This window comes from Syngnathus scovelli, chromosome 20 (genome assembly GCF_024217435.2).
Source record: "Syngnathus scovelli strain Florida chromosome 20, RoL_Ssco_1.2, whole genome shotgun sequence".
Classification (NCBI taxonomy): domain Eukaryota; kingdom Metazoa; phylum Chordata; class Actinopteri; order Syngnathiformes; family Syngnathidae; genus Syngnathus; species Syngnathus scovelli.
In genome coordinates, this window is record NC_090866.1 from 5,723,754 (window position 1) to 5,748,429 (window position 24,676).

Sequence of the window (24,676 nt, forward strand, 5' to 3'; positions counted from 1 at the left end):
ATGTATCACCATGTAACCTCCCTCTGATTAATGGTGAAGGATCAGTAGAACCAGTTCCAACCAGCAACAATCCCTGATGGCTCATCACATGACAATCACATTTACATGGAGCTTGTTGCACAAGACAGCAGCTCAGAAGTCCAAAAAGTCCCTTCCAAAAAAAGGAGCTGTCATTTTAACACCAGACATGCATTACAGAATACATTCCCGCCCTACCTGTGTTTGACAATCCAACATCGGTGACTCCCCAGACGGTGACATTCCGGCTCACGCCAGTGTTACACGGAACCTGTAATTACCAAGCAGCAGGTGGAATGCTAACAATGAGGTTTGGTTTCATGTCACAAACAGCCTTCGAGGTGTGTGTGTTTTGTTCCCACAGTGCACCATTAGTCAATTCTAGAGAAGTGCTACATATAAATCAAGCAGTCTGATAATGAAGGAAAGGATCGGTGTTATCTCCAGAACCCCCCTTTTCCTTCCCCTCAACCCACCTTGTGCTTCTTAGCCCAGGAGCGTCACAAAAATGTAGAATTGTGCAAAACGCATTAGTGTGAAAGGCAGTAGAATTGGGATGTTCACCACACTGTCTCTGTTCTGACCTTGAAAAACCACATCCGCTAATCCTGTTTTGTGCGCATGCTCCTCTGACAGCTTTTAAATATTGACGACGGATAATGGCGCTTGGCTTAGGAGAAAGTCTGGGGAAAAAAAAAAAAAAGGGGTGAGGGGAAGGAGACGCTTACTTGTTTTCTGGTTTAATTGCTCTGAACTGAATCCTGACATGTAAAATTGGGGTACAGGCCTTGAGATAGTACCTGAATGTTAAGATATGGCTCTCATTATCTGAAGTGCGACCAAAAAATATTCAGTTATTTGCTTTGCTTGGAAGAGTATTAAAAAAAAAAAAAAAGCTTGGAGTTTTTTTTGTGTTTTTTTTAAGACATGTATTTGATGGAAACGATGCAGGCACATATGATACATTCAAAAATGAGTAGATGTCTAAAAACCAAGGCAAACATTTAATGTAAACCTAAACATGCTTGTAGTGTCTGGCTTTGAAAAAGTGCATAAAAATGGTGCTCACAGTTTGGAAAGACTTTTTTGGGGTGCGGCCTTATGTATGTCATTTATGTATTTAAGGTGAGCGGTGGATTATGGTGCAAATGGGGGGTGCGGGTTGAGGGGTCGCTGGACAATGACGGCATTGGCCAAGTCCGCCGCTTCGATGCTCAGGTCTTTGTCGTGGAGCTCTCGCACGGGAAGCGACGTAGTCAAGATGAAGGGCGGGCAGCTCCTCTGGCAGCGCGACACAAAGTCGTGGACATCTACGATCCTGAGGAGGGAGCACAAAAGACACTTGGTCATGTGTAGTTTGGAAACAAAGCAATTTTAGCAATACAAAACTTTTCCAGTATAAAGTGACAGCTCGCCCCGTGCTCCCTCCGCGTTCAAGCGAGCAGGGGTCTCCATTATTCATGAGCACCAGTGGTCCCCTGCTCTCACGGGAGGCTAGCCAAGGTCGGAGGCAGACTCTCTGCATCCTTGAGCTCCTCGCCCCCATTACATAAACGCTGCATTGGGGGTTACGCAACCCATCTCCAGGCTGGGATTTGATAGACACACTGCATTTCAGATTATGTTTTGCACGCCAGACTATCATTACGTAATCCAAACTAGCAGCAATCTTTTTTGTGATCTGCAGATTAAGACAAATTCGTAGATTAACATGTTTTTGTTTGTTTGGCGGGGGTGTGGATACACACCGATGCGATAGGTTGAAGCGCTGCACCAGCCTGCGGCCGTCGGCCAACCACAGCTGCAGAGACGTGACTGGCAGGGCGTGGTCCAGGGTTACCATGGGGATGGGGAGGGATTCGCCGTCTTCGTGCACCGACGGTGAGCGGGCCACCACTCGGGGCGCCACGCTGCAAACAGAACGGAGATTAAAGAACACGTCAGATTAAATCTTTAGTTTTAATACCAATGTTTATGATGCAGGGAGGAGGAGAAAATTTAATCAGCACTCTTTTGCAGCACATCAGGATGACGCCATGACCCGCTTTGATTGCTTGGGTTGAGACTGACATCTTGTGGCGAGCAGTGGCATAGGCAGTAAATATTCAAACAGTTTATCCTTAGTAAAATGTAATGTTACACAAATGAATACTTTTTATAAATATTTTATAAATATTTTTTATATAGTATTCGTTTGATGGTAGTATTTTTACACCACTAGGATCAAATATTTTAAGGATTATAATTTCCTGGAATCTGACTTTTTTTTTATTTTTTTTTTTTATAAAGACCCTCTCACCTGCCAAGCCTGTACCCTCTCCCACTGAAAGGGTGGAAAACCTTCTTCCTGGGAACGTACTCTTCGTCCGTCAGAACCTCCACATTGACCTCCAACTCCTCCTCCTCTGCTCGGCTCTCCCACTCCGCTGGAAGTTCCCTGTATTGAATAACACAATGCTTATGTGGACATTTACTTCAGGTTATCTTAAGATGTAGTGCTGAAAATAAAACTCACCCCCTTTTGATGGCATCCAAGAATTCCTGGTTTGCAGGGATTGAATAGCTGCGGAACTCCTGGTCATTAACGGTGAAGCCGTCCTTCCAGAGGCGCACCACCATCTCCACCTGGTGGAAAAAAGAGCAGGGAAGGATAAGAAAATTATTCTTTATTTTTGAGTGGCCCTTAAACTCTGTATGAATATGTAGCAATGACAATTGTATGAATTCATTTGTGACCTTGGATGTTCCCGAAGCATCATAACAAATTTTCTCCACTTCATCCAGGAGATCTTCTACAGAGAAGCTACACCTCATCGGAGCCGCCTCTTCGTTGTCATCGCTGGCAACCCTGTTCAACACCATATATATACACGTATTTTTAATCAATATGTTGGACACGTGTTCATTTGATGTAGTTTCATGACAGCAAGCATTTTCCTTACCAAATATCATCATCCTCAGTGTCATTCTGTATCATGTCGTCTTGTCCATCTGAAAAGGAAAACAATACAATACAATTTACAAAACATTTAATTCACTTGGTCATTTATCTTCTCTCGTGTGTTTTAACGATTTAACATTCCTCAATAATGAACTTTATATATTAATATTTACAATTCACGAAGGCTATCATTAATAACGAACGTGGGCGCGACTGACGTAACAAAATGAACCTAGCACCAATTTGACGAACATTAAATAAACAACAATTAAACTTGAGGTAATTTAATGAAAAGAATAATTTACCAGCTTGTAAGTCTGTTGCAACGGTTGATCCGCGACTAAAACATCTGCAGAATTCTGCAGCGAACCAGTGGACCAGTTTACGGCAGCAGCTCTCTGACGTCATCCACCGTAAATTGCTGAATAGCGTCGTAACGTGCTCCGTTGTCAGAAATCAATATTTAGTGTGGCAATTATGTTATAATTAAAAAAAAGAGGGGTTTAGGAGGATTAACAAGAATGTTCTCAGAAATTCCATTTAATCCTAACTGTTTCTACTATCATTGCATTGCTGTTAATACAAGATGGATGGAAAATGATGGATGGATGGATGGATGGATGGATGGATGGATGGATGGATGGATGGATGGATGGATGGAGAACAATAAAAAAATCAATTGCATGTAATAGTAATTAATTACAACAGTGAGTTTAAATCACATGCAATCAATGCATATTCATCATAAATTCGAGTCATAAAAGTGATACTTTAATGGTTGATTGGGGGGGGGGGGGGCGGGTTAGTGAGTTACTATAACGGGGTGCCCACAGTGATTTTAATTATTTTTATGTTTTGAGAAATTTACGAGACATTTATTTCCACTTTACATGGACAGTAATTACAAAACTTTCCGACCAACCACTTAGAAACATACTGTACAGAGACAGAAAGAGGGGTGAGACAGACACAAACACACGGGATTGGAGGGGGAGGGGCGGGGTGAGTGAGTTGGGGGGGGGGGGGGGGGGAGTTGAGTTGAGTGAGTGAGCGAGGGAGGGAGCGAGAGAGGAATGGCGCCTCGGTGCTGTGCTCTATGAGCCAGTGTTTGGAGCCGGTTTGGGAGCCTATTGAGTGAGACTAAACATGGTGAACACACGGAAAAGCTCGCGGCCGAGCAGCGACCACTTCATCTCCTCGAGGACCCGTTCGTCGTCGAGGAGCGAGCGCAACGCGGACGAACATGTAAGCCGGTTTCCTCTTTCCCCCCTGGTGAGCTAACACAGCTGCCGCTAAATGTAGCTATAGCCTTGGCCTGGGAAGGAGCTGCACCCGCGTCGGGTTGCATCGTTTCCCAAAGAAATGCCACCACCGACGGGCTTGACACCCACCGGGACACGTTTGCGAACAACCCAGCACCTTATGGCCGCGGTCCGTACGCCTGTCATTTATGACGAGCATAAATAAAAGCCGTTCAAAGCAGAAGCTAGCCGCGTTAGCTGATAGCTTCAAGTTGAGTTCCCTTTGTGTTTGGTAGTTGGACCAGGGCGACTCGCCTCGCGTTCGTCCGCTTGTTTTACCCCCAGTACGTGAAGCCCACCACGGGGTGTAACAAGGGTATTACCGCTACTGTGTGTCTCCTTTGTGTAAGTATTTAACACGTTTCTGGTTGGGTTTAAGCGCGAGTGGGGCTGGAGCTAGCCCGACGGATAGCTTTGTTGTGGGGGAAGGGATCACAACAGTTGGCTGGCTCATCTTCCGTGTAAGACAAGCCTGAACTTGGTGAACTTTGCGCCCTTAATAGTATATCTTACTTTGAGTAGACAATGAATGGTTAAATGGTCAATAATGGTGGAATTTATCACATGAATGCGGTCGGGCTGTAGTTCCTTTGTGAGACATTAAAGCTCACTGACAGCCTTTTTGTGTCAATGTGAAGAGCAAAGAACTAAAAAATGTTTAGTGCAATAATTAGAAAATACAGGCGTTTCCACTTGACTGTAAAGAGAGAATGTGCAGAAAGACATTGGACCATCCTTGTTGAACTATCTTCTGCTGAGGACTTTAGTTTTCATATCCCAGTTATGTGGCTCAGAAGAACATGCTTATAAGAGGAATACAATTTCAATCCACCCAGAAATAACAGCAGTAAAAATGAAATGCATACTCTAAAATACATTACGGCACAAACATGCAATGGATAGAGAAAAGGACCAAAAGAATTACTGCTGTCAGCAATACTCGCCATGCTGTGATGTCAGTAAAGAAGCGCCATTTCTTCTCGCCTTGACCCGATGATACATTCCACAGATGTTCAAGAAAGTTGGTACAAAGGTAAGGCAACTCTTGTCCTATAGTGCCGGTTTCTTGCCGATCCTACCAGTTTTAGAGGTTTCCCCACCTACAATACACCTGATTCAGGTGAGCTCATCATCAAGCAACCCTGAACACTTCTAATCATTTCCATCAGTGTTGTAGGAGGGAACCTTCTAAAACAGGCAGGGCATTGCCTCTCTAGGACTGGACTTGCCTGCCTGGGTTAGGAGGTTTGACTTTACAATAAGGCCAATAGAAATCCACACACAAGGCTGAGAGGGACAGAGAATGTCTCATAGTAAACAAGTTGAAAGCATTCAGAGTTCTTTGTGACCAATAAATGTTAAACAGCACCCACACACATACACTGTTTTACGGTCCTTGTTTTTTGCTGGACCAGAAGGAGATGAACAGTGATGCCAGTAGTCCGCGGCTCAGCCCGCCCGCCAAGCGGCCCCACAGGCAGATGACCCCGGAGCCCAGCTCGAGCGACATGTCCCCCTCACCCCAGACCAAAGGCCAGAGGGTTAGCTGGGACATTCCCACCTACCGCACCAGGTCAGCTTGCTAATTGTCATCTTGGGGATCTCTGGGTGAAATTTTGGAATGAGCCCAATATCGCTAACGTTTAGTAGTCTACTATCGGTGTAACAAGCCTATAATCAAATCTTGTCTTTTTTTTTTTTCTTTTAGGTTGTCATCTCGCATCATGCAAAACGGGCACGGTAATATTATACAGTGCATTAAACTTAAAAATACTACTGCAAACGAATCCCTTATTTAATATCTTTTTTTATTTTTTTTTTTTGTGATAGGCCACATGGGCCACCGGAAGGAGGAGTTGGCCCAGGGTGACCACTCACGCATGAACGGCCACGTGGAGCTGAAGAGGAGCTGCCGTGTCAGGAAGAGCCAGTTTGCACACCTCAACCAGAGCCTTCTGTTTGACCAGCTGGTCAACAGGTGAGCAGCCGGGCGCTATTGGCACCTCAAAGAATGTCCCTCATACTAGCCTTCGGTCCATCACTGTTGTTCGATCATTGTGCAGCACCGCTGAGGCCGTCCTCCAGGAGATGGACAACATCAGCAGCATCAGGCAGAACCGCGAGGTGGAACGCCTCCGAATGTGGACCAGAGACACCGAGGAGGTCTGGGGGAAAAACAGCCTTTCTTCTGAAGTTCCACAACAAACACTTGCTCTTTTTCTTTCAGGAAAACATGGACATGTACTCTCGGGTGAAGCGAAGGAAGTCCATGCGCCGCAATACGTTCAGCCTGCCCGCGCACCACAAAGCCATGAGTAAAACCCAGGAAGACGAGGAGGAAGAAGGCATGGAAGGTGAGTTCCCGACTGACGCGGGCAGCTTTTTATGAATCAGCTGAATCATGGCGGGTAAATGCTTGAAAACGCGCAGAATCTCACGGGGAGGAAGAGGAGGAGGATGCCGAGGACGAGGACGACGAAGGGGATGAAGCGGAGGAAGCGGGCGAGGGGAACGACAGACCGTACAATCTGAGACAGCGCAAGACCGTGCAGAGATACGAGGCGCCCCCGATCGGTACAAAACACGCTTTTCATTGTCTTCTTTGGCAAAGACGAGCGGCCACCACACATATTATTTCATGTCCTTCAGAACCGGTCAACAGGAAGCAAAGCAACCCTACGCTCTTTGACACCCACAGATCGCCAGCAAGAAGAAGCCATATACGGTCAGTAGTGCTGAATGCGACGTTCGCAAACACAACCTAACCTTTTTTTTTTTTTTTTTTTTTTTTTTTTAAAGGGTAAAAAAACACGCAATTCACAGCAGTGACACAACCTCGTCCTCTGATGAGGAGCGCTTTGAGAGAAGGAAAAGCAAGAGCATGGCTCGGGCCAGGAACAGGTATTCAAATATGTCATGAGGGTGACCCTCCTAATGTTCAGTATTCATTCCCGTCAATATTGGAGGTCTTATTTTTAGTGGATGGCCCACTGTCAATTTGATTGACACTGCACTGTCTATCTTGCAGATGTTTGCCCATGAACTTGACAGCAGAGGACCTGGCAAGCGGCGTCCTCCGCGATCGCACAAAAGTGGGGGCCAGCCTGGCCGACGTGGACCCCATGAACCTCGACACCTCGGTGAGTCAGGTCGTCTCCTGCACGAGACTGCTTTGATATCTTGTCATTGTCCTGAAAATCGCATCCTCTCCATCAGGTGAGATTCGATCAAGTTGGCGGCCTCGGGAATCACATCCAGTCCTTGAAGGAGATGGTCGTCTTCCCACTTCTTTACCCGGAGGTCTTTGAGAAGTTCAAGATCCAACCTCCGAGGTCAGCTGACGTGGTTGTAAATTGCTGTGTGCTTTCGCGGAACATACTGATTGATGTCTTGTGTCTGCAGGGGGTGCTTATTTTACGGCCCGCCGGGTACAGGAAAAACGCTGGTGGCCCGGGCCCTGGCCAACGAGTGCGGCCAGGGCGAGCGCAAGGTTTCCTTCTTCATGCGCAAAGGCGCCGACTGCCTCAGCAAGTGGGTTGGCGAATCTGAACGCCAGTTACGCCTCCTCTTTGACCAGGCGAGTCACGTTTGTTAAATAATCTTTAAAGTGAGAATTGGTGATTCTAAAAGTTGATGATTTTTCCTGATAAGGCTTACATGATGAGGCCGTCCATTATCTTCTTTGATGAGATCGATGGATTGGCTCCGGTTCGGTCCAGTCGGCAAGACCAGATACACAGGTTAAACAACATTATGGTGTTTCCTTACAGAAACAAAGAGAACCCGTGGCTGGTTTTACATTACGCAAAGTGACAATTTATTTTTTGTTTGTTTTGCTCAAGCAGTCACAAATGTCATAATGTTTTGTTTTTCACACACCTCTCGTCAGAGAGGTATATAAGCAAACCATGAATGTACATGCTAAATATATATAAAAAATTGGACTAGACACTAGGAACTGCGGCGTAAATCCAGCCCTGCCATGAATTTTCTTTTTCTCATATTGTTTTTTTTTTTTTTTTGTGCTCTCCTGAGTATCCTCCCCCCCCCCTCCCTTTTTTTATTTTTTATTTTTATTTTTTCTAAAGTTCCATAGTGTCCACTCTGCTGGCCTTGATGGACGGCCTGGACAGCCGCGGTGAGATAGTGGTCATCGGTGCTACCAACAGACTTGACTCTATCGACCCGGCGCTGCGGAGGCCTGGCCGTTTTGACCGGGAGTTTCTATTCAACCTCCCTGACAAGACGGTGAGAGAGAAATGTCTTCTTTATGTTAAATGGGCGGGAATTTTAACACAACTTCTGAGATGCGTCAAAAGGTTTCATCGCCTCATTAGATTTAAGAATATCTTGTGAAATTTCAGCCAACCTATGAGATTTCAACAGTTAGCACTTTGCATTAGTCTATACCCAAGAAGTATCTCTCAATTTTCCCGATTTAAACATTGCAGGCGGTTGCACCAGTGAGCGTGTAACCATTTTAAAAACATGGCTCTCGCGCAAACAAAGAGCCCCGTAGACACATTCAAAATCAGTTTCGACCGTCGGAATCACACAATATTACAAAACCTAGGCCAAGTTAGACTCTCCAAACCGCAAAGTCTGATGAAAGACGATGAAAAGCCTTATGCTCACAATAGCGAGCACTCTGCTTCTTGACGTCTGCCCATCAAAGCCGAACCGTCTGCGGGTGATGCAACAGACTCACTTTGGCGGCGGCGAGACTCACCTCCGATCCTTTTGCTGCTCTCGGTTTGGAAATAAGAGCTGGAGCTATCCTCCGCATGTTCCCCTTGTGATGAAACTCTGCGGTTTTGCCTTTCATTCATTTATCCCGGTGTATTATTCAACATGCCAGCAAACTCACTCGTGGCTCCTGAAATTAAACATCACACCTGGCATGGAAATGTTAACTTGAAGTAATCTACTTTATTTTTCTACAGGCCAGAAAGCACATCGTGCAGATCCACACACGGGACTGGAACCCCAAATTGTCTGAGCCATTTGTAGATGAACTTGCAGAAAAATGTGTTGGTAAGAAAAAGTCAATGATGTAACATTATTTTTCTGCACCATAGAAATAATTGTTATTGTTTACTGAACAGTCCGGACAGAGCTTTCCTTTATTGCTGCGTCCAAAGTGACATTTACCTGATTATTGTATGAACGTTTTTGAATAGTTATTGTCACTATTAGAACAATTATTAACAATCAGTGCGTTCCCGTTCCAGGCTACTGCGGCGCCGACATCAAAGCACTTTGCACAGAGGCGGTGCTGGTTGCCCTTCGCCGCCGCTACCCGCAAATTTACGGCAGTAGCGTCAAGCTAAAGCTGGATGTTGCCTCCGTTGTGCTAGGGCCCGCCGACTTCTGTCGGGCCATGAGGGCTATCGTGCCGGCCTCCCAGAGGGCCCTGGCTCCTCCGGGGCGAGCACTGTCGCCCATCCTCAGGCCCCTGCTGGCAGGCGCTTTTTCTTTGGTGCTCAAAGCTCTCCATAGAGTCTTCCCTCACTCTCAGTGTGCCGACAGGGACACGCAGGGTAGGGAGATTTTTGACGATAAATCATTTCATAATGAAAAAATAAAGCTATAATTGTGTCAAATTCAAATGTTCTGATTTTAACTTCAATTCTGTATCTGCGCGTTTAGTGGGCCGCGACAATCAACTTCTCGAAGAGGATGTATACAGCGGCGATGACAACGAAGACAGCGCCACTTCTATTTACGAAGTCCAGCCTGCCTTGTGCACCATCAGTCCCTCAGCATCATCTCAAGCCGCCATGCGCAGACCCTTTATTCATTGCTCTTTGTGAGTACAACAGCGCCACCTGCCCAATCTCAACTATCTTCTCATTGACAGCCCTGATTAATGGAAAAGGGGTCTTTTCCTTCTGGCAGTTCCCCCCACCAGCAACCCACTGCGTACCGGCCCCGTCTGCTGCTGGCCGGCTCCCCGGGTTCGGGGCAGAGTTCCCACTTGGCCCCTGCCTTGCTGCACTACCTGGACAAGCTGCCAGTGCACCGCCTGGACTTGCCCACCCTCTACTCCACAAGCGCCAAGACGCCGGAGGAGTCCTGTGCTCAGGTAACACCAACACACAGACTTTTGAATCCTTAATCATCTTTAAACCATAATTTCAGGTTTTCCGCGAGGCTTGCCGTAGCGTCCCCAGCGTGGTATTTGTCCCGCACATCTCAGAGTGGTGGGAGACGGTGAGCGACACGCTAAAGAGCACCTTCCTGTCCCTGCTGCTGGATGTGCCCTCCTTCTGCCCCGTCCTCATCCTTGGCACCGCCGAGATACCCCACACGCGGCTTTCCGAAGAGGTGAGAAAATGCCGAGATATGCCCGGCGACAACAAATGCCGCCCAATGTCTCTGAGAAGCGCGTCGCTACATTTTTTGTTAATGCTCCATTTCGGACTCCTCCGCCATTTTGAAACTACAGTAGCACAGCATTACTCATGATGACATTCAGAAGCTTACGCTCCGTATTAATCAAGATATCATTGAAGTCACGCCAGTAGAACAGATGTTAAATTACACACCATCATGCATTATTCACCTCCTCCATGTGTCCGCACGCTCTAGACTTTTATCACCATGAGCACTAGTCGGCGTCATCACTCACTTTCCTCCGGCTGCTACATCATTCCCCTCAAATTTACCCCCATTTTGCCTTCGTATATAAAATGATTACCCACTCCAGTCCGGGGACAGATTCCAAAAAGACTGAGAGGCGATTCAAACACGTCAAGAGATAAGAGAAAGGATTAATGTGAAACAGAAGAGGAAGAAGAAGCTCTGTCAGCACAATCGCTTCCCGGAGGGTGCGGCCTTCAACTCACAAGCACAGAAGCAGCCAATTGAAATGCAACTGTTGGGATTGTGTTGTCTTTAAAAATGATGAATATAGGATTGAATATAATTTTTTTTTTTTTTTTTTAGGTGAAGGGTATGTTCCAGACGGCCTATGGGGAGGTGGTCACGCTGCAGCCTCCGGGCGAAAGAGACCGGAGGAGCTTCTTTTCTGACCTGCTCCTGGTCCAAGCGGCCAGAGCTCCGCCACGCCTCAGGAATAAAGGTGCATGCCATGGACAGACATATTGGGACACCCAATTGTTTGAATTAGGAATCATTCCCATAGGAATATGGACAAAATTGTTTGAGCCCTGCCTCCTGCGACCCACAGGAAATTAAGATGTTATGGACATTGGCTCTAGAGGGCAGTGTTGGTCTGCACGTGTGTTTTTCCTCCCTCCTCAAACCTAAATTATGTAGCTTCAGCTCCAAGCAAAGAAGCGACACATTGAGCCAAATATCTGCTGTAGGCCTCATTCATATTCTGTTTGCATATGTGAGAGCTAAATATTTGGCCCACGGTGTATTACGTGGCTGGTAGATATGCACGGATGAGAATGTTTCCTGGGTTAAAATTGCCTTCTCGCCGCGCCGCTGTGCCCCCCCCCAATCACATCATCATCATCCCCAGCGTTAATCTGTCCTCTGCCACTGCCCCGCTCCTTCATTCAAGTCTAATACGGTTGTTGATACAAGGCTGGGGTCCTCTGCCCCAGTCTTCGGGGGTCCGACTTCTAGCAGGAAAAAAAATCCGCGGGAAGCCAACCGGCTTGCGAGTGCTGGAGCTATTATCCCTAATTAGAATCAGGGAACGCTCATGATGGAGGAGAGGTGAGGAGCCGCAGGGGCTTCCTAAGCATGTCTCATCTGCCTACAGATGGAGCCTGAGCGGCGGACATTGGCTTTTCCATACTTGGCTTCATCATTCTAAGCTTCAACATCATTTATTCAGGGCAGGGGTGTATGAACTTTTTTTGCTAAGAGTTTTAAAATGGATGGATGGATTTGATCATTCGTAGATGAGGTGGAAAAAGATCCCTTAGTGAGCATGACTTCTAATTATTATTTCTTGAGGAATATTTTTAATTCATTTTAAAAATACATAAAACCACTATTCACATTTTTAACTCACTGGGCTGGATGTTCACTTCATCAAGCCTAGCTTTACTCTAAAAAGATGTTTAGCATTTTTGCCTTTTGTCCGTGGTAGAGCGGTGCGAGGAGGTGCTGCCGGTGGCCGAGGACCCGGGCCCCAGTGTGCTGTCCGCCGAGGAGCAGCGTCGCCTGGCTGAGCAAGAGGAAAACACGCTACGAGAGCTCCGGCTTTTTCTCAGGGATGTGACCAACCGGTTGGCCACCGACAAACGCTTCAATATCTTCAGCAAGCCTGTCGACATCGAGGAGGTGAGGACAAAACCAAAAGATTCTTATTCTCAATTTTTTTTCCACAATCTGACTATATCATGCATCCGTAAGGTGTCAGACTACCTGGAGGTGATCGGACAGCCCATGGACCTGTCCACCGTCATGACCAAGATTGACAAGCATCAGTACTTGACGGCCAAGGACTTTCTGGTGGACATCGACCTTATCTGCAGCAATGCGCTGGAGTATAATCCCGACAAGGATCCCGGAGGTGAGACGAACTACGAAGGCACGTATAAAGATACACACACCCGTAATCTGTTCACACTGATGGTTTGTTTCTGGAGTTATTTTGCGCTCCATTAGTATTGAGCGAATAAAAATGAAAAAAAAGGGGGTTTAAAAAAAAAAAAATAATAATCTAATGACTTATTAAGTGGGCCTACAGGCGCGGTAATTACAAAAGCTCCCAGCGCCTTTTTGCAAATGTCGGAAATTCAGATGAAGAAAGTCACTTCCCCGCTTCCCCGCTTGCCGTGTAGAAAATGTGGAAGGCTTGCATATGCATGAAAATTTAATCTCGTCTCTTGTCTCACAGCTAGAATTGACCCCCCCCACCCCACCCCTTTTCTTTCGGTTTTGAGCGCCCAGAACATCACAGAGGATAAATGTATGCACAAACATTGAAAGAGGCCCGTTGTTGGCTAACACATTCATTCGTATTTTGTGTAAGCTGGTGAAATATGTCCATGCAGGCTTAAAGGGAACATTAGTGACAGTGGCGGCACAGAATGATATGAATTGAAAGCAGCGTATAGCACAAGTGACTATTTTTAATTCTCACTTTGGCCGCGATGCTTAATGGGAAGCGGTTTTCTGCCGGGCTGAATGAATAAATTAGGCTATAGTGTGCCGTCAATTGTCCACATGCGCGGGTATCTAACAAAGCTACACTAAAAGGGATAACATGCAATTAGACGGTTTAAAGGGACGACAAACCAAGACCTTATGTGCACTCCAGTTATGTTTGTTTCAAAACAAAAATAATGCTTCAAAACAATAACGCAACACCTCTGAGCATGAACGAGAGAGGAGAGTTGGCTGTTTTTTGGTTTCCGGATAGCAGCTGGCTGTTAACCGGCTAACTGTTAGCCGGTCTGCTTGTTGAGTGCCCCTAAGCGTCACTTCGAGCCGTTGAATTAGTTTATGAATGTGCTTGTTCCGTGTTCATTTTGCTTCCGTTCGTTCATTAAAGCGATTGGCTGCGCACTGGCGGCTGTCTAAGCTTTACCACTTGTTGAGGGATTACAATTTGTTCTAACTAGCGGTGATAGGTGGAATTAAATTAGCAAGATATGGTTACTTTGCAAACATGCAGTTCTGTGCACAAGTTCTGTTTTTAATGTGATTTTACAGTAAACTATGTAGCATTGGAATATAGTCGCCCCAAAAATCGACATTTTAATATAAATTGTCCAATTGAAGGCGAATGTGGTTTTTTTTTTTTTTTTTTTTTTTTTTTACCATCAAATTAGAAGTGCTGGTAAATAGTAATAGAAAGAGACTTGACGCAGATGAGCTCCCAGCAGGGCAGCTGTCATTAGAAGCCTCTGAAAGGCCTTTTTTGTAATATTCGCATGTGTACGCACACACACACACACACACACACACACACACACACACACACACACGTACACACACTGCCTCCATCACCATTACGCAGCCGTCGTCCAATTAGACAAATGCTGGCAGATTGCGAGCCCTCCACCACCTCTCCCTACCTCCGCCTGGCTGTAATGAGAGGCAGCCTGTTTACAGTGGATATGCTTTTAGCCTCACTCTTCAGCCTGTCCTTTTCAGTCACACAAAATGGGGGATTAATGATGCCCGGGGACATCAGAGACATGGTGTGCTGGAGAACACATTACTACTTTTTTAGCCCAAACACAGGATGTCAAATAATAAATTGTTGTTTTTCCAGCTGCAGTAAAGTTTAGTAGTTTGAACATGAAGTTACTTGTCTTTGTAGTACATTCAATGAAATACTGGTTGAACATAATTTGGTTTATTTTAAATTGCTTTTTTTGAGGAGCTGAATGTGATTTATGGCGTTTCCCTTCCATTTCACGGCAGTGCTCCGTTGATCAGATTAGTGTACAAAACGTGGAGATGCATGTTTTTACTCTGTTTTGCAGACAAGGTGATCAGGCACCGAGCATGCAGCCTCAAGGACACGGCACACGCTATCTTCTCCTCGGAGCTCGACCCAGAATTTGATCGCATGTGCGAGGACATCAAGGAGGCGCGCAGGAAGAATGGTGAGAACCTTGACGTGTTCTCTGTACTTCTTATGCCAGTAAATTCAAAGACACACTTGCTAGTAAATTTAGATTCTCTGCGGTTTTGACTTACTGCATCCGGAAAATACTCCCAGTGCTTTTCCCCTCCAAATTGCCAAAAGATAGGTGTGCCATAATCCAAAAATTTTCCGGAACACATGACTTAAAGGCCTCCATTGTTTATGCTTCGGCAGCAGATTTGGTTAAGATTAGGCGCGATTAAGCAGATGTTGAATGATACATCCGAGAATTTTTTTTTTTTTTATGTATCCCGTCAAATATTAAAAGCGGTGAGGTGTGTAATCGTATGCAAATATTCCAGTTGGCGAATGCCCCTGTAGGAATTGGCTAATTAGTATGCCCGCTTAAAGTAAGTGCAATAGAACATGGAGTCTCCTTCTTAACAATGTTTATATCTGCTAGTCACAAAGTGAACATATTTCAACTTTTAAATCATCTTAGGGTGCCCTCTCCAAATTAGTGTACATTTACAATAGTTACAATAACATGCGCCACGAATATTGTTCGAGCCGATGGTCAGCAAAAGAATCGTAGCGCTTTTAAATATTTCATCCTTTAGTCAAGGTCTTTTTATACCGCTATCAATTAGCCGAGTCGTTTGCATGACACCCGGGTTGTAGCGAACTCCTGGCAGCACGCCTAGGACTTGAGAAAGTGGTAAAATAAATGTGAGAAATGAAAATGTTATTTGGAGGGCTTCAATGGACCGGCTCCACCTCAGTTTTTAGTGTGCTGTAACACTCAAGCTGACAATGACTACTGTAAAAAAAAAAAAAAAAAGAGACTAAGCTGATGTTTAAAATATTACCACCAAAGAACTGGTTCCACTCGTTAAAATAACATTGTTAATGTCACAAAAGATATGTGGGGTAAATAGTAATGTGGAAAACAGGATTCGATAGACTTGTTTGTCATTAATAAACACGTGGTTGAAAATCCACAGGAAGTTTGCCATTTTGTTTTGAAGCTACTATTTCGAGCTCAATTTGCCCAGAATGAGTCTCCTCTTCCCATTTCTCTCTGCTGATTGATACTAATGTAATGCCACTCCTCTGCATAAAGACCAATATGGGCGTATAGTGTACTTCCTAACCTAATCTTCTGTTGTGATGTGCAGACCAGCAGACGCCAACTCAGCCTGCAGCAACAACAGCAGCAGCAGCAGCGGCTGAAGCATCACCACCAGCAACAGCATCACCATCAAAAGCAGCAGCAACTACTCCGAGCGCTCCCGGAAACAGGAGGAGTCACGGTGACGCGGAACAACAGAGCAAGGCCAGCACTCAGGGCGAGGCCACCGACAATAAAACATGCTGTGAGTACCGCAAGAAAGACACATACACAGAAATAGTTTGGATTCCCTGCCATACGATAGATGGCAAGTGTAAAGAAATGATTATTGTTGGAACGTGACACAAAGGTAAGTCACATTTTTTAAAACCATTTTACTTGTCGTGCATTTGTATAAACAAGATATCTGCTGTTAAACTAGAAACACACTGGAGCCCTTGAATATTCTTCTCTCGACTGCCCTAATTGAGTGTTCTAATTCATTTGGAGTAATTGTCTTTAAAAAAGTAAACAAAACAATCTCTGTCATTGTTTTAAATTTAATCCGCTATGCGATTAGTAACGCCGACCCGGCAACAGACAGCAGAGTAAAACAAAGGGAATACAAATACATAAACAAACTGCACAAATACACAGGCAAGAAATGAAACCTCCAAAAAATCCTTGAGCCTCTTAACAGCAGTCAGACGTGTCACATGATTACAGCCCACCAGATGTATACGACACACACTGTGGGGAGTCGACGCTAGTGAGCAGCCTCATTAGCGGGGTCCTCCCCTCTCTTAACCACTCGGAACATGACCACACCGCGGGGCCATTACATGACCAGCTGTGGCAAATGGCAGGTGTGAGGCAAACTAATGGGGATGTCACCCCAACCGCTCACATGTTAAGTCACAAAATGCCCGCCAGGCTTCTTACAGTACGCGCTCAAGTTTCCGCTGTAGTCCTCGTACCCAACACTGGGTGGTGCTTGTTTTCCATGAGCAGCACCCCTAGTGAGCGTTATTTCTCTTCTGCTATAAATCAAGCCAGGTCCAAATCCTTCACATATACATTTTTATTAATGACGGGATGGAAGTAGTACGCGATGTTGAGTTTTACGTGGACGGTAAGTTTCGTATGAAGGAGTTTATTCAGAAGCATGTCGTGCAGAGTCATTACTAAAACCCTCTGTTGAAAGCGTCAATTAATTAGGCTAAGTCGGGTGATTAATTTGTGACATCGACATCCTGTTCTCACCTGGAACTTCTCAGTGGGGCAGCTATTAGTCTAATTGATCAGTGATTGTGCATAATGACATGACAGGCTAAAAAGTGCAGCCGGTAAAATTCTGCACTGCTCGGCAAATGAAGTCGCGCACCGGTCTGCTTTTTCATGCTTTTGTTTTTCTCAGCGCTGTTGAATGGTGTTTAAATTCAACTGACAAAGCCATGACAGAAAAGACGACGAGGTGTCTCTTATTTTAGACCACACTAGCTAATTTTAGGGTCATTTTGACCATTTCCTGGCAGCCCATTGATTTTTTTTTTTGGAGACATTTCAAAGGTGCGTGTTTCTCGCGAATCTTAGCCTGCAGTTCTCTTGGCACTTGACACGATATATTTATTTATTTACTTTTGTTTTCGATCCACTGCTCCCTCTTCTCGTCAAGTGCCGCGACTGGCCCGCGCCATTCCAATATAACAAGCAGCGCGATGATGAGGGCCACTCAATATTTACACAAACACTTTTTTGAAGGCTTAATATATTTGCAAAGCGGGCGTGAAAAGCACTCGCATTGGCTGGACAAACCTGGTTGCCATGGATAGATGCGTGGGAAGACCTTGAATGGACAGAATATGTTTGCCGTGCTCCCGCTTCTGCTCTCCACTCTCTCGCTCACACCAAAGGTGGGAGCACCCCCCGCCCCCGTCCTTCCTTCCCCACAGGACCATTAGCGAGGCCCCAGCTCGGGGTTCACGTATGGTGCATCACCACGAGGATCAAGTTCATTGCAAGTGCCATCCTTTCATTTATAATTAAATCTCCTTCACTTTCCTTATTCGGATGGCACTTGCTTGTTCACCCCCCCCCACCCCGTGTCCCTTTCGCGATTGATTGCCACTTTCAATATTCACATGTGATGATTTTTTATGTCCCTTTGTTCTTTTACCATCACGATGCATCCCTTTCACACAAGTATCGTCAGTGTTTGCAAAAGAGAAGAATAATGATGCTCTGCATAATGCGTCCTCTGCATCAGTCAATAGCCTGCCTGCCCAGGGCAACAGCCACCAAGGCTTCTCTTGTGGCTGGAACACCGCTGCGACTAACCCCCACCGCGCATCTTACATTAAACGGGCGTCTCTCCTCCCCGTTGCCAATGTCAATCCATCGCCAGGCCTTGATGGGATATTTAAAGTCATAATAAACACCCCACGCTTCCTTTTATATTAGCCTGGAGTAGTTACTGCATGAAAGGATGGCCTGGATTTGATTTCTTTTCAGAACATAAAGGACAGACAGTAGGCATCCAGGAAATGGGGTGGTAAGAGGACACTTATCTTTTTATAGAATACAAAGGTAATTCCACCAATTTGATATTTTGTTCAAATCATTTATTTAATAACCCCAGTCTTAGTATTTTCCATTCACCATAGCAGGGATTTCAAATTTGTAGTGTTTGTTCTAACTTAACTGTACCCCAATAACTTTAAATCATTTTAAACGATGGCCTCAATCATTTATGGCGTTTTTTTCTTAATTGTCACCAAAGTTGCGCTCGGTGTCTTCACAGTCGTCCCACTAACTCCCCTGGGGAGTTAGCCGCTTGTCGCTTTAGGCTAACTAAGGTCGTGTATATGCAGGAAACTCATTTTGGCAGCTTGTTTCCATTATTAACGTGGCCTGCTACCGACATCAGGTGACAAATGGGACCTTTTTTTCCTTCCTTAGGGGGCTAAAATTAGAACACGAACAGCAGGCTACAAAGAACCCATCTCCAGTTTGAGATTGCAGCGTTAGTGTCCGATATTAGAATACGCTTTTCTCGCTGGAAAAAAAAAAGACTTTTCAAAGGCAATCTGGCGCGCCGGGGGAGCGACGCCAAGCTTAGCTGCCATTTGGTGGGCACAAATGCCTCTTGGATGGTTGCAGTGCCAAGCTAAATGAATCTCAATCCTCATTATTTTGATCGTATTAGGTTGCACGTCACATTACTGTCTACTGCTGTGTCTGCGGGCCTTTTCCCCCCAAATCTCTTTAATTATGACCGTACATGTCAAAATTGTATTCTTATAGTGTAAAAAGCTAGTCTGCCCTTGGATTGGCTGACTGGTGCTACACGGTCAACCAATCTGAACAACTTTCCTTAGGCGGTTCAATATTTCAACTCATTTTGACTTTCAACATTAGCCGATTTGACATATTTTGATTAGTGCTTTTCAGTAAAATTCAGCTCCTGCGATGCCGCCAGCAGTGTAATGGGAGCCCGGTTCTGTTGCGTTTGACAGGAACACTTACACAAACATAATGCTGTAACACATGATTAGTGTTCTTTGAATAGCAACACGGAAACAGAAGGTTTTTACTTTCAAATTACAGCACTCGTGAATGCTACTCATGATTTTCTACTTTTTGTGGCAGATTTTGGCGTCTCATACCGTAGCTGCTACCCAACGATGGAATAAAAACTGACTTTTGCAAAAAATGGTGTACAGTCCTGTTATGTAAACAAAGTTTTAGCCTCCTTTTCTTCAGCGATTCACATCTTTTTACAGCTCTCCAATTATGCAAATATGTGTGGCTATGAACATTTTATTTCTATTATGGCTGCGGTCCCGTGGTTGTTGAGTAGGTTTAAAGCTGAAATTAATTCACACTGCACATTTTCTCACCCATAACAATAGGATAGGCAATAAAATCAGCCACATATTAGTTATTTGACCATGCTAGCTGCCATAATAAGACGCTGCATGACTTGCATTAAACCTCCACACCGGTCCGTAAGAATTTAAAATGCGCACCGATTGTTTTTAATTACTTCAAATTACTGGGTGAACCTCACTTATTCACACTAATCGCGGGCATAGCCATTAAATGTCGCGTCAAAGTGCATTTCCCTCGCATATAGCTGTCCAGGTTTGTAGCTAACGACGTGTCATTATAGTCAAGGGCAGCTCGGCTAGTAATGATCTTTTTCCAGTGGCTCTCTCGTGTAGTTCGTTGTCATGCATCAAATCGTCGTTTCTACGATGGTACACCGATTACTAATGGCCCATATCAACGCGAACAATTCATGTTAAAACTTTCGCACGCCCGCTAATCCTTTTATGTGTTGTAGCCTTAATACGCAAACTCGCTTTTTATTATATCTCGAGTCTCTCCTTGAAGTAAATGTTTTCTTTTTGAAGGACATGTTTGCTGGAGGAATCTTTTCAATCACATTTAAGGTTCTGTGATAAACCATATCCCCTGTAAGAAAAGACCTGAATCCTTGGCAGATGTTTACTGATGCTAACAAGTAATTGCTCAGACTTCGGCTTTCTTTTATGATAATGCAGCATCGGAACTCTGTTGAATACCGAGATTTAGTCTGCTTTTATATCTTATTTTTTTCCCGGACTCCTTGGATGCACTTCATGTAACGGCTAAGCACCCATTGTTAACCGAATAGAAGAAATGCCAGAAGGCTAGGTCGATGTCCCTGAGGCAGACGTAGACTCCGCCAAGTTGTTTTAACTCCGTCTCGGTGTTCTTATGCGAGAGATTGAAAAATGTTGCCTTGTGAGCCAATGAAATTGCACAGCCGGCTGCGGCCTCGTCGCCAGTATTGATGCTATCGTGCAGGACGCCATTAGCCGAGAGACGTAGCGAAAGTAAAAGCAAACAAACCGTCGGTTGGCGGCAGTGGGGGGAACAATTGAGGGAATTGACTGATCGCCTTCATTTCCACAAGCCGGGGATGGTATCATTTATTGATCGGGACGTTTCATTAAGTGTCGGCGCAACGTGTCACCTCGCTTGACAAATGGCCGTCTTTACATTTTATGACCCTGCAGTCCATGAGTCACTCTCACGGCCTTGCTAGCTTTCTTTTCCGACAACTCTACTCACAATGGTATGATTTTTCTCATTTCTCTGGTGTTTGCTTGTGTTCATTCCTGGCATAGTTGCAACTACGTAGGCTGTTCTTTTCTTTAATTAGGTAAAGTCATCCATCAATAGTGCCAAGCTAGCTCTTAGCAATTTACAATGGCATTCACAGATAGTCTGATACTCCATGCTTAGCTTTTTGACACAGTTTTTAAAATACTAAAGTGAATTTTCCTGTTCCTCAAAATGCATAAAATCTTTTCCATCAGACTAAATTCTTTCTTTGCTTTATGAAATAAATATCATGTCTCATAACCGCATTTTTGTGGCATAAATCCCAGCCAACACCCATAGCCCACATTTTCTTGCTATTGGGAATCTTATATCAAATATGCACCAGTGCCCCATATGATAATTAAATTACACTAGTCAAACGCCCCCAAAAAACAGCTCCAAGCATATTTTTTTCCCTCGACCCCAAAATGCTACAGTATAATTTATTCCCTCGCCATGAATGCACGCCGGTGTTCGCCCCCCGTGTCCTAAATGTGAATTCACGGAGAATTACAGAGTGGAGTCCTCTCGGGACCGAAGGGAAAATGTTGTTGATTGCCATGGAAACACACGCTTGCGTTGAAAAGTACGCCATGCGCCAGGCAAACAAGAGAGCATCTGTTCAAGTTTGGAGAGGTGTGTCGGAATGAATCGAGAATGGTGCGAGCAGATTGGATGATTTCCCAAGTTGGGATATTGCCAGTGGTTGTGCAGAATTTTGAAATAACGAATACTACAGTATGTATATAATATGTAAACTATCTTCTCAGTGTTTTTTCGGTGGTCTTTCTGAAGTGAGAACCAAAAGACTTGTGACATTTTGGACCTCCGCTGCCCTAATTGTCAAGTGGAGAGTATATGGTCTTTACCATGCTGAAAATTAGACATGATCTGTTGACCCATTTGTGTCCGTGACTGTTTATAGTAACCTCATCGTAAATTTGAAGAGCTGCCGCGTCATATTAAAAGCGAAGGCTTTGTGATCTCCGTTAATTAAGACGCATGTTCCAAAGTTACGCGTAATCAGCAAGTCTACGAGACAGCAAAATACGATGACTTGCAATTAAATGTCCGACTTTAAACCGGCGGTGGGCTTCACCTTGTACTCATTGCCAGTCACATTTCAAATTTAAATTTTCGCCACTGAACAATGGCAGAGGTTTTTGGCTCGAAATTAAAAATTCCAAGACCAAACGTCTGGCAATTTCCCCTGCGGGCAGAAGCGTTTAATATAACAACTTCCACTCCTCTTGGTTCCCTTCAGTCCCTTCACCTCTTAACGCTCCAAATCACTGATGCAATAATTCGATGAAATAAATAGTAAAGAAATCAGTCAGTCATTCAGAGACACCCAATTCATAATTGCACCCAAAGGCTTTCCCGAGCTGTGTTCATGTTGGCGGTACCGCAATGATTTATCGACTTAATAATTGCCGGCACCGCACTTTGGATGCCGGCATGAAATTTCATCTCCCCCCGCTCAGCGTTCACTTTAACTGGCGCACACAAACGTAACATTTGGCACAGCCCAGCAAATGTAACGAGGGCTTTAATTACTACTACAAAAGAGCTTTGGAACTAAGACTGACTTCTCTGCCTTCGCCCTCCCCCCTCTGCGCTCCACTGTTCATGCTCTGACAATTTTCATGCATCATTTACGAGCTTCCTATGACGAGTCACTTGCTGCTACTCCGTCTCACCTTTTCCCTCCCCCGGGTGCTTACTACACATCTTTGATGGTGATAGCTAAGCCCTCGCAAGCCAACCTCCCGTGGGGTGTTTTTTTCTTCTTCTTTGTGTAAATAAGACATCTGGGTAGCATGGAAGGGAAAATGCAAGGTTCTGTTAACAACGGCGAATTTGATTTCTGGCTACAATCTCCGCCTGGGTTAGACATGACCTAGCCCTAATGATGAATATAAAAAAAAATCTATTTTAAATGGGTCGTAATCCAATCCAAAGTAGGGAGCGTGCTGCACTGTTTAACTGAGGCTAATGCATACCTGAGCGTTTAGTGTCCATTGAGAATCACAATGGGGCATATATTATTAATTATACCAAGGATCTTTTGTCTGATTTATGCTAGTCCACTGGCCCTTGACAGAATTATAATGGCTTTGACTTGATTGAATGAGTCCACCGTGGTCCATTTAGCATATCAGTTTAAAAAAAAAAAAAAAAATCTTAAGACCCAAGAAAATAGTGAGTCTTGTGATGCGTTCAAAACAAACTGAACTGTCCTGCAGTTTGACAACTTGGCATATAACATAAAACTCAAATAAAAAGGTAATTTAGGATAATTCTGTCCACTTCAATGGAAACATTACAGTACAAAAATTGCACTTAAGATTTTGCCATAAATTTTAAAACCGTACAAGAGAAGGGCAAGTTTGAATAGACCCTTGTCATTTAGCTTGGTATGTCAGAAATTTTAAACAAAACGAGCTAGAAGGACACTTTTAAGATAAAGCCTTGGCAGTGCGCTCAGATATTGATTCCAGTGAATTGTGAAAAACTGGCTTTTAACAAATGTCGTTTGCTGCTACAAGTAATTTTTCTGAGTTTTTATGGCCAGTCAGTCTCGTTATTGATCGTTGCTGGAGTACAGCTAGTGTTAGCTAGCTTCTGTTGGCCGCCAACTGGGACGTGTCATTCAATGGCCATTTTTTTTTTGTCATTTTGCCTCACAGATCATGTCAAGAGGAAGCTCCGCCGACGACAATCTTGGGTGCGGGGCATCATCCGCAAGCATAAACACCACAAAAAGGGAGTAGAAGTACAAAAAGTGGAGGCTGAAATAGAAGCGGCAGGGCCCAGCGACTCATGTCTGACGCTGGATGAGGAGTCTTCCTGCGACACCCCGGGACCCCAGACCAACGGTCACCTCCCCCACGTCTCCTCCACGGAGGAGGAAAGCTCCAACGAGCCCCCGGCCGGCTCTACTGACACTGGAAAGGAGTTGGAAAAACAAACAAACGATTCCCAATCCCATGCAGACAAAGAGAGGCAAACTGATGCAAAACCTCCAAATGAAAAATTGGATTCTTCTGAGGCTCTCCATGTAGCGCAAGTGAATGGGAACGACTCCATGGATAGTCTGGACTCTCAGTGCCTGGAGAAAAACAGCAAGGCCGGCGAGAAAAGGACTCCTCAGAACGCGAGGGATGAAATAGCATCAAAAGGGGAGCACAAGAGCATTAATGACGAGGGTGAATCGAATCAGGAGCACAAAGGTCTGGAAGATGATCCGGACAAAGAAGGTGCGTAGTTGGAGAGAGAATAGGCATGTTGACCCGTTAAATCTCCATTTGACACTGTTGTTGAGGTGGCGCAATTTTTTAGGGGTTTACCGTGCAGACATAAAATGGGAATTAGATTTGCAGCCTTAAGACCATGCCGACAGTCAAAAGAGACGAAACGGCATCACACGGTGGTGCTGTTGGCCTCCTTTGAAGTGTACGCATCCCTTCATCCAAAACCCATTTGGTCTTATTTGAGAAAATGGTTCCTGTTTCTAAATGGTCTACCATCTTCCGCTATAGTAAAAGCTCTCTTTCAACTGCACAGTTTTGTGTTTTTTTTTTTTTTTTTGTGGGCGAGTGCGAGTACTGCTCGCTCGGTTGCCATCA

The 24,676-nt window shown here is 44.8% G+C and overlaps 2 protein-coding genes across 4 annotated transcripts in view; one reads left to right on the plus strand and one right to left on the minus strand.

The window, feature by feature from the left end:
- Positions 1–1,003: 1,003 nt before the first annotated feature.
- Positions 1,004–5,510, minus strand: ubxn2a (UBX domain protein 2A). 2 transcript variants are annotated; one of them, XM_049756405.2, is made up of 7 exons: positions 5,205–5,510; positions 2,961–3,009; positions 2,755–2,866; positions 2,534–2,643; positions 2,318–2,455; positions 1,767–1,928; positions 1,004–1,336 (listed from the first exon to the last, which is right to left on the minus strand). In XM_049756405.2, exons 1-7 carry the CDS (start codon positions 5,260–5,262, stop codon positions 1,156–1,158), a joined length of 810 nt encoding a protein of 269 aa, XP_049612362.1. In that variant the 5' UTR covers positions 5,263–5,510; the 3' UTR covers positions 1,004–1,155. The 2 variants fall into 2 exon arrangements, with proteins under 2 accessions (XP_049612362.1, XP_049612361.1); XM_049756404.1 differs by lacking the exon at positions 5,205–5,510 and adding an exon at positions 3,265–3,417.
- atad2b (ATPase family AAA domain containing 2B) overlaps positions 3,991–24,676 on the plus strand; it is a 28,364-nt gene continuing 7,678 nt past the window's right edge. Inside the window, exons 1-25 of one of the 2 annotated variants that reach the window (XM_049756394.1) lie at positions 3,991–4,204; positions 5,676–5,833; positions 5,969–6,000; positions 6,091–6,238; positions 6,324–6,423; positions 6,488–6,614; positions 6,691–6,834; positions 6,910–6,985; positions 7,060–7,161; positions 7,289–7,400; positions 7,477–7,592; positions 7,663–7,837; positions 7,912–8,000; positions 8,349–8,508; positions 9,204–9,294; positions 9,492–9,800; positions 9,910–10,069; positions 10,159–10,345; positions 10,402–10,587; positions 11,209–11,344; positions 12,332–12,525; positions 12,598–12,757; positions 14,682–14,804; positions 15,964–16,161; positions 23,738–24,307. In XM_049756394.1, coding sequence (XP_049612351.1) covers positions 4,106–4,204; positions 5,676–5,833; positions 5,969–6,000; positions 6,091–6,238; positions 6,324–6,423; positions 6,488–6,614; positions 6,691–6,834; positions 6,910–6,985; positions 7,060–7,161; positions 7,289–7,400; positions 7,477–7,592; positions 7,663–7,837; positions 7,912–8,000; positions 8,349–8,508; positions 9,204–9,294; positions 9,492–9,800; positions 9,910–10,069; positions 10,159–10,345; positions 10,402–10,587; positions 11,209–11,344; positions 12,332–12,525; positions 12,598–12,757; positions 14,682–14,804; positions 15,964–16,161; positions 23,738–24,307 — 3,952 coding nt within the window. In that variant the 5' untranslated portion in view covers positions 3,991–4,105. The remainder of the gene's footprint in view (positions 4,205–5,675; positions 5,834–5,968; positions 6,001–6,090; positions 6,239–6,323; positions 6,424–6,487; positions 6,615–6,690; positions 6,835–6,909; positions 6,986–7,059; positions 7,162–7,288; positions 7,401–7,476; positions 7,593–7,662; positions 7,838–7,911; positions 8,001–8,348; positions 8,509–9,203; positions 9,295–9,491; positions 9,801–9,909; positions 10,070–10,158; positions 10,346–10,401; positions 10,588–11,208; positions 11,345–12,331; positions 12,526–12,597; positions 12,758–14,681; positions 14,805–15,963; positions 16,162–23,737; positions 24,308–24,676) is intronic. The other variant, XM_049756395.1, reaches the window with a different exon arrangement.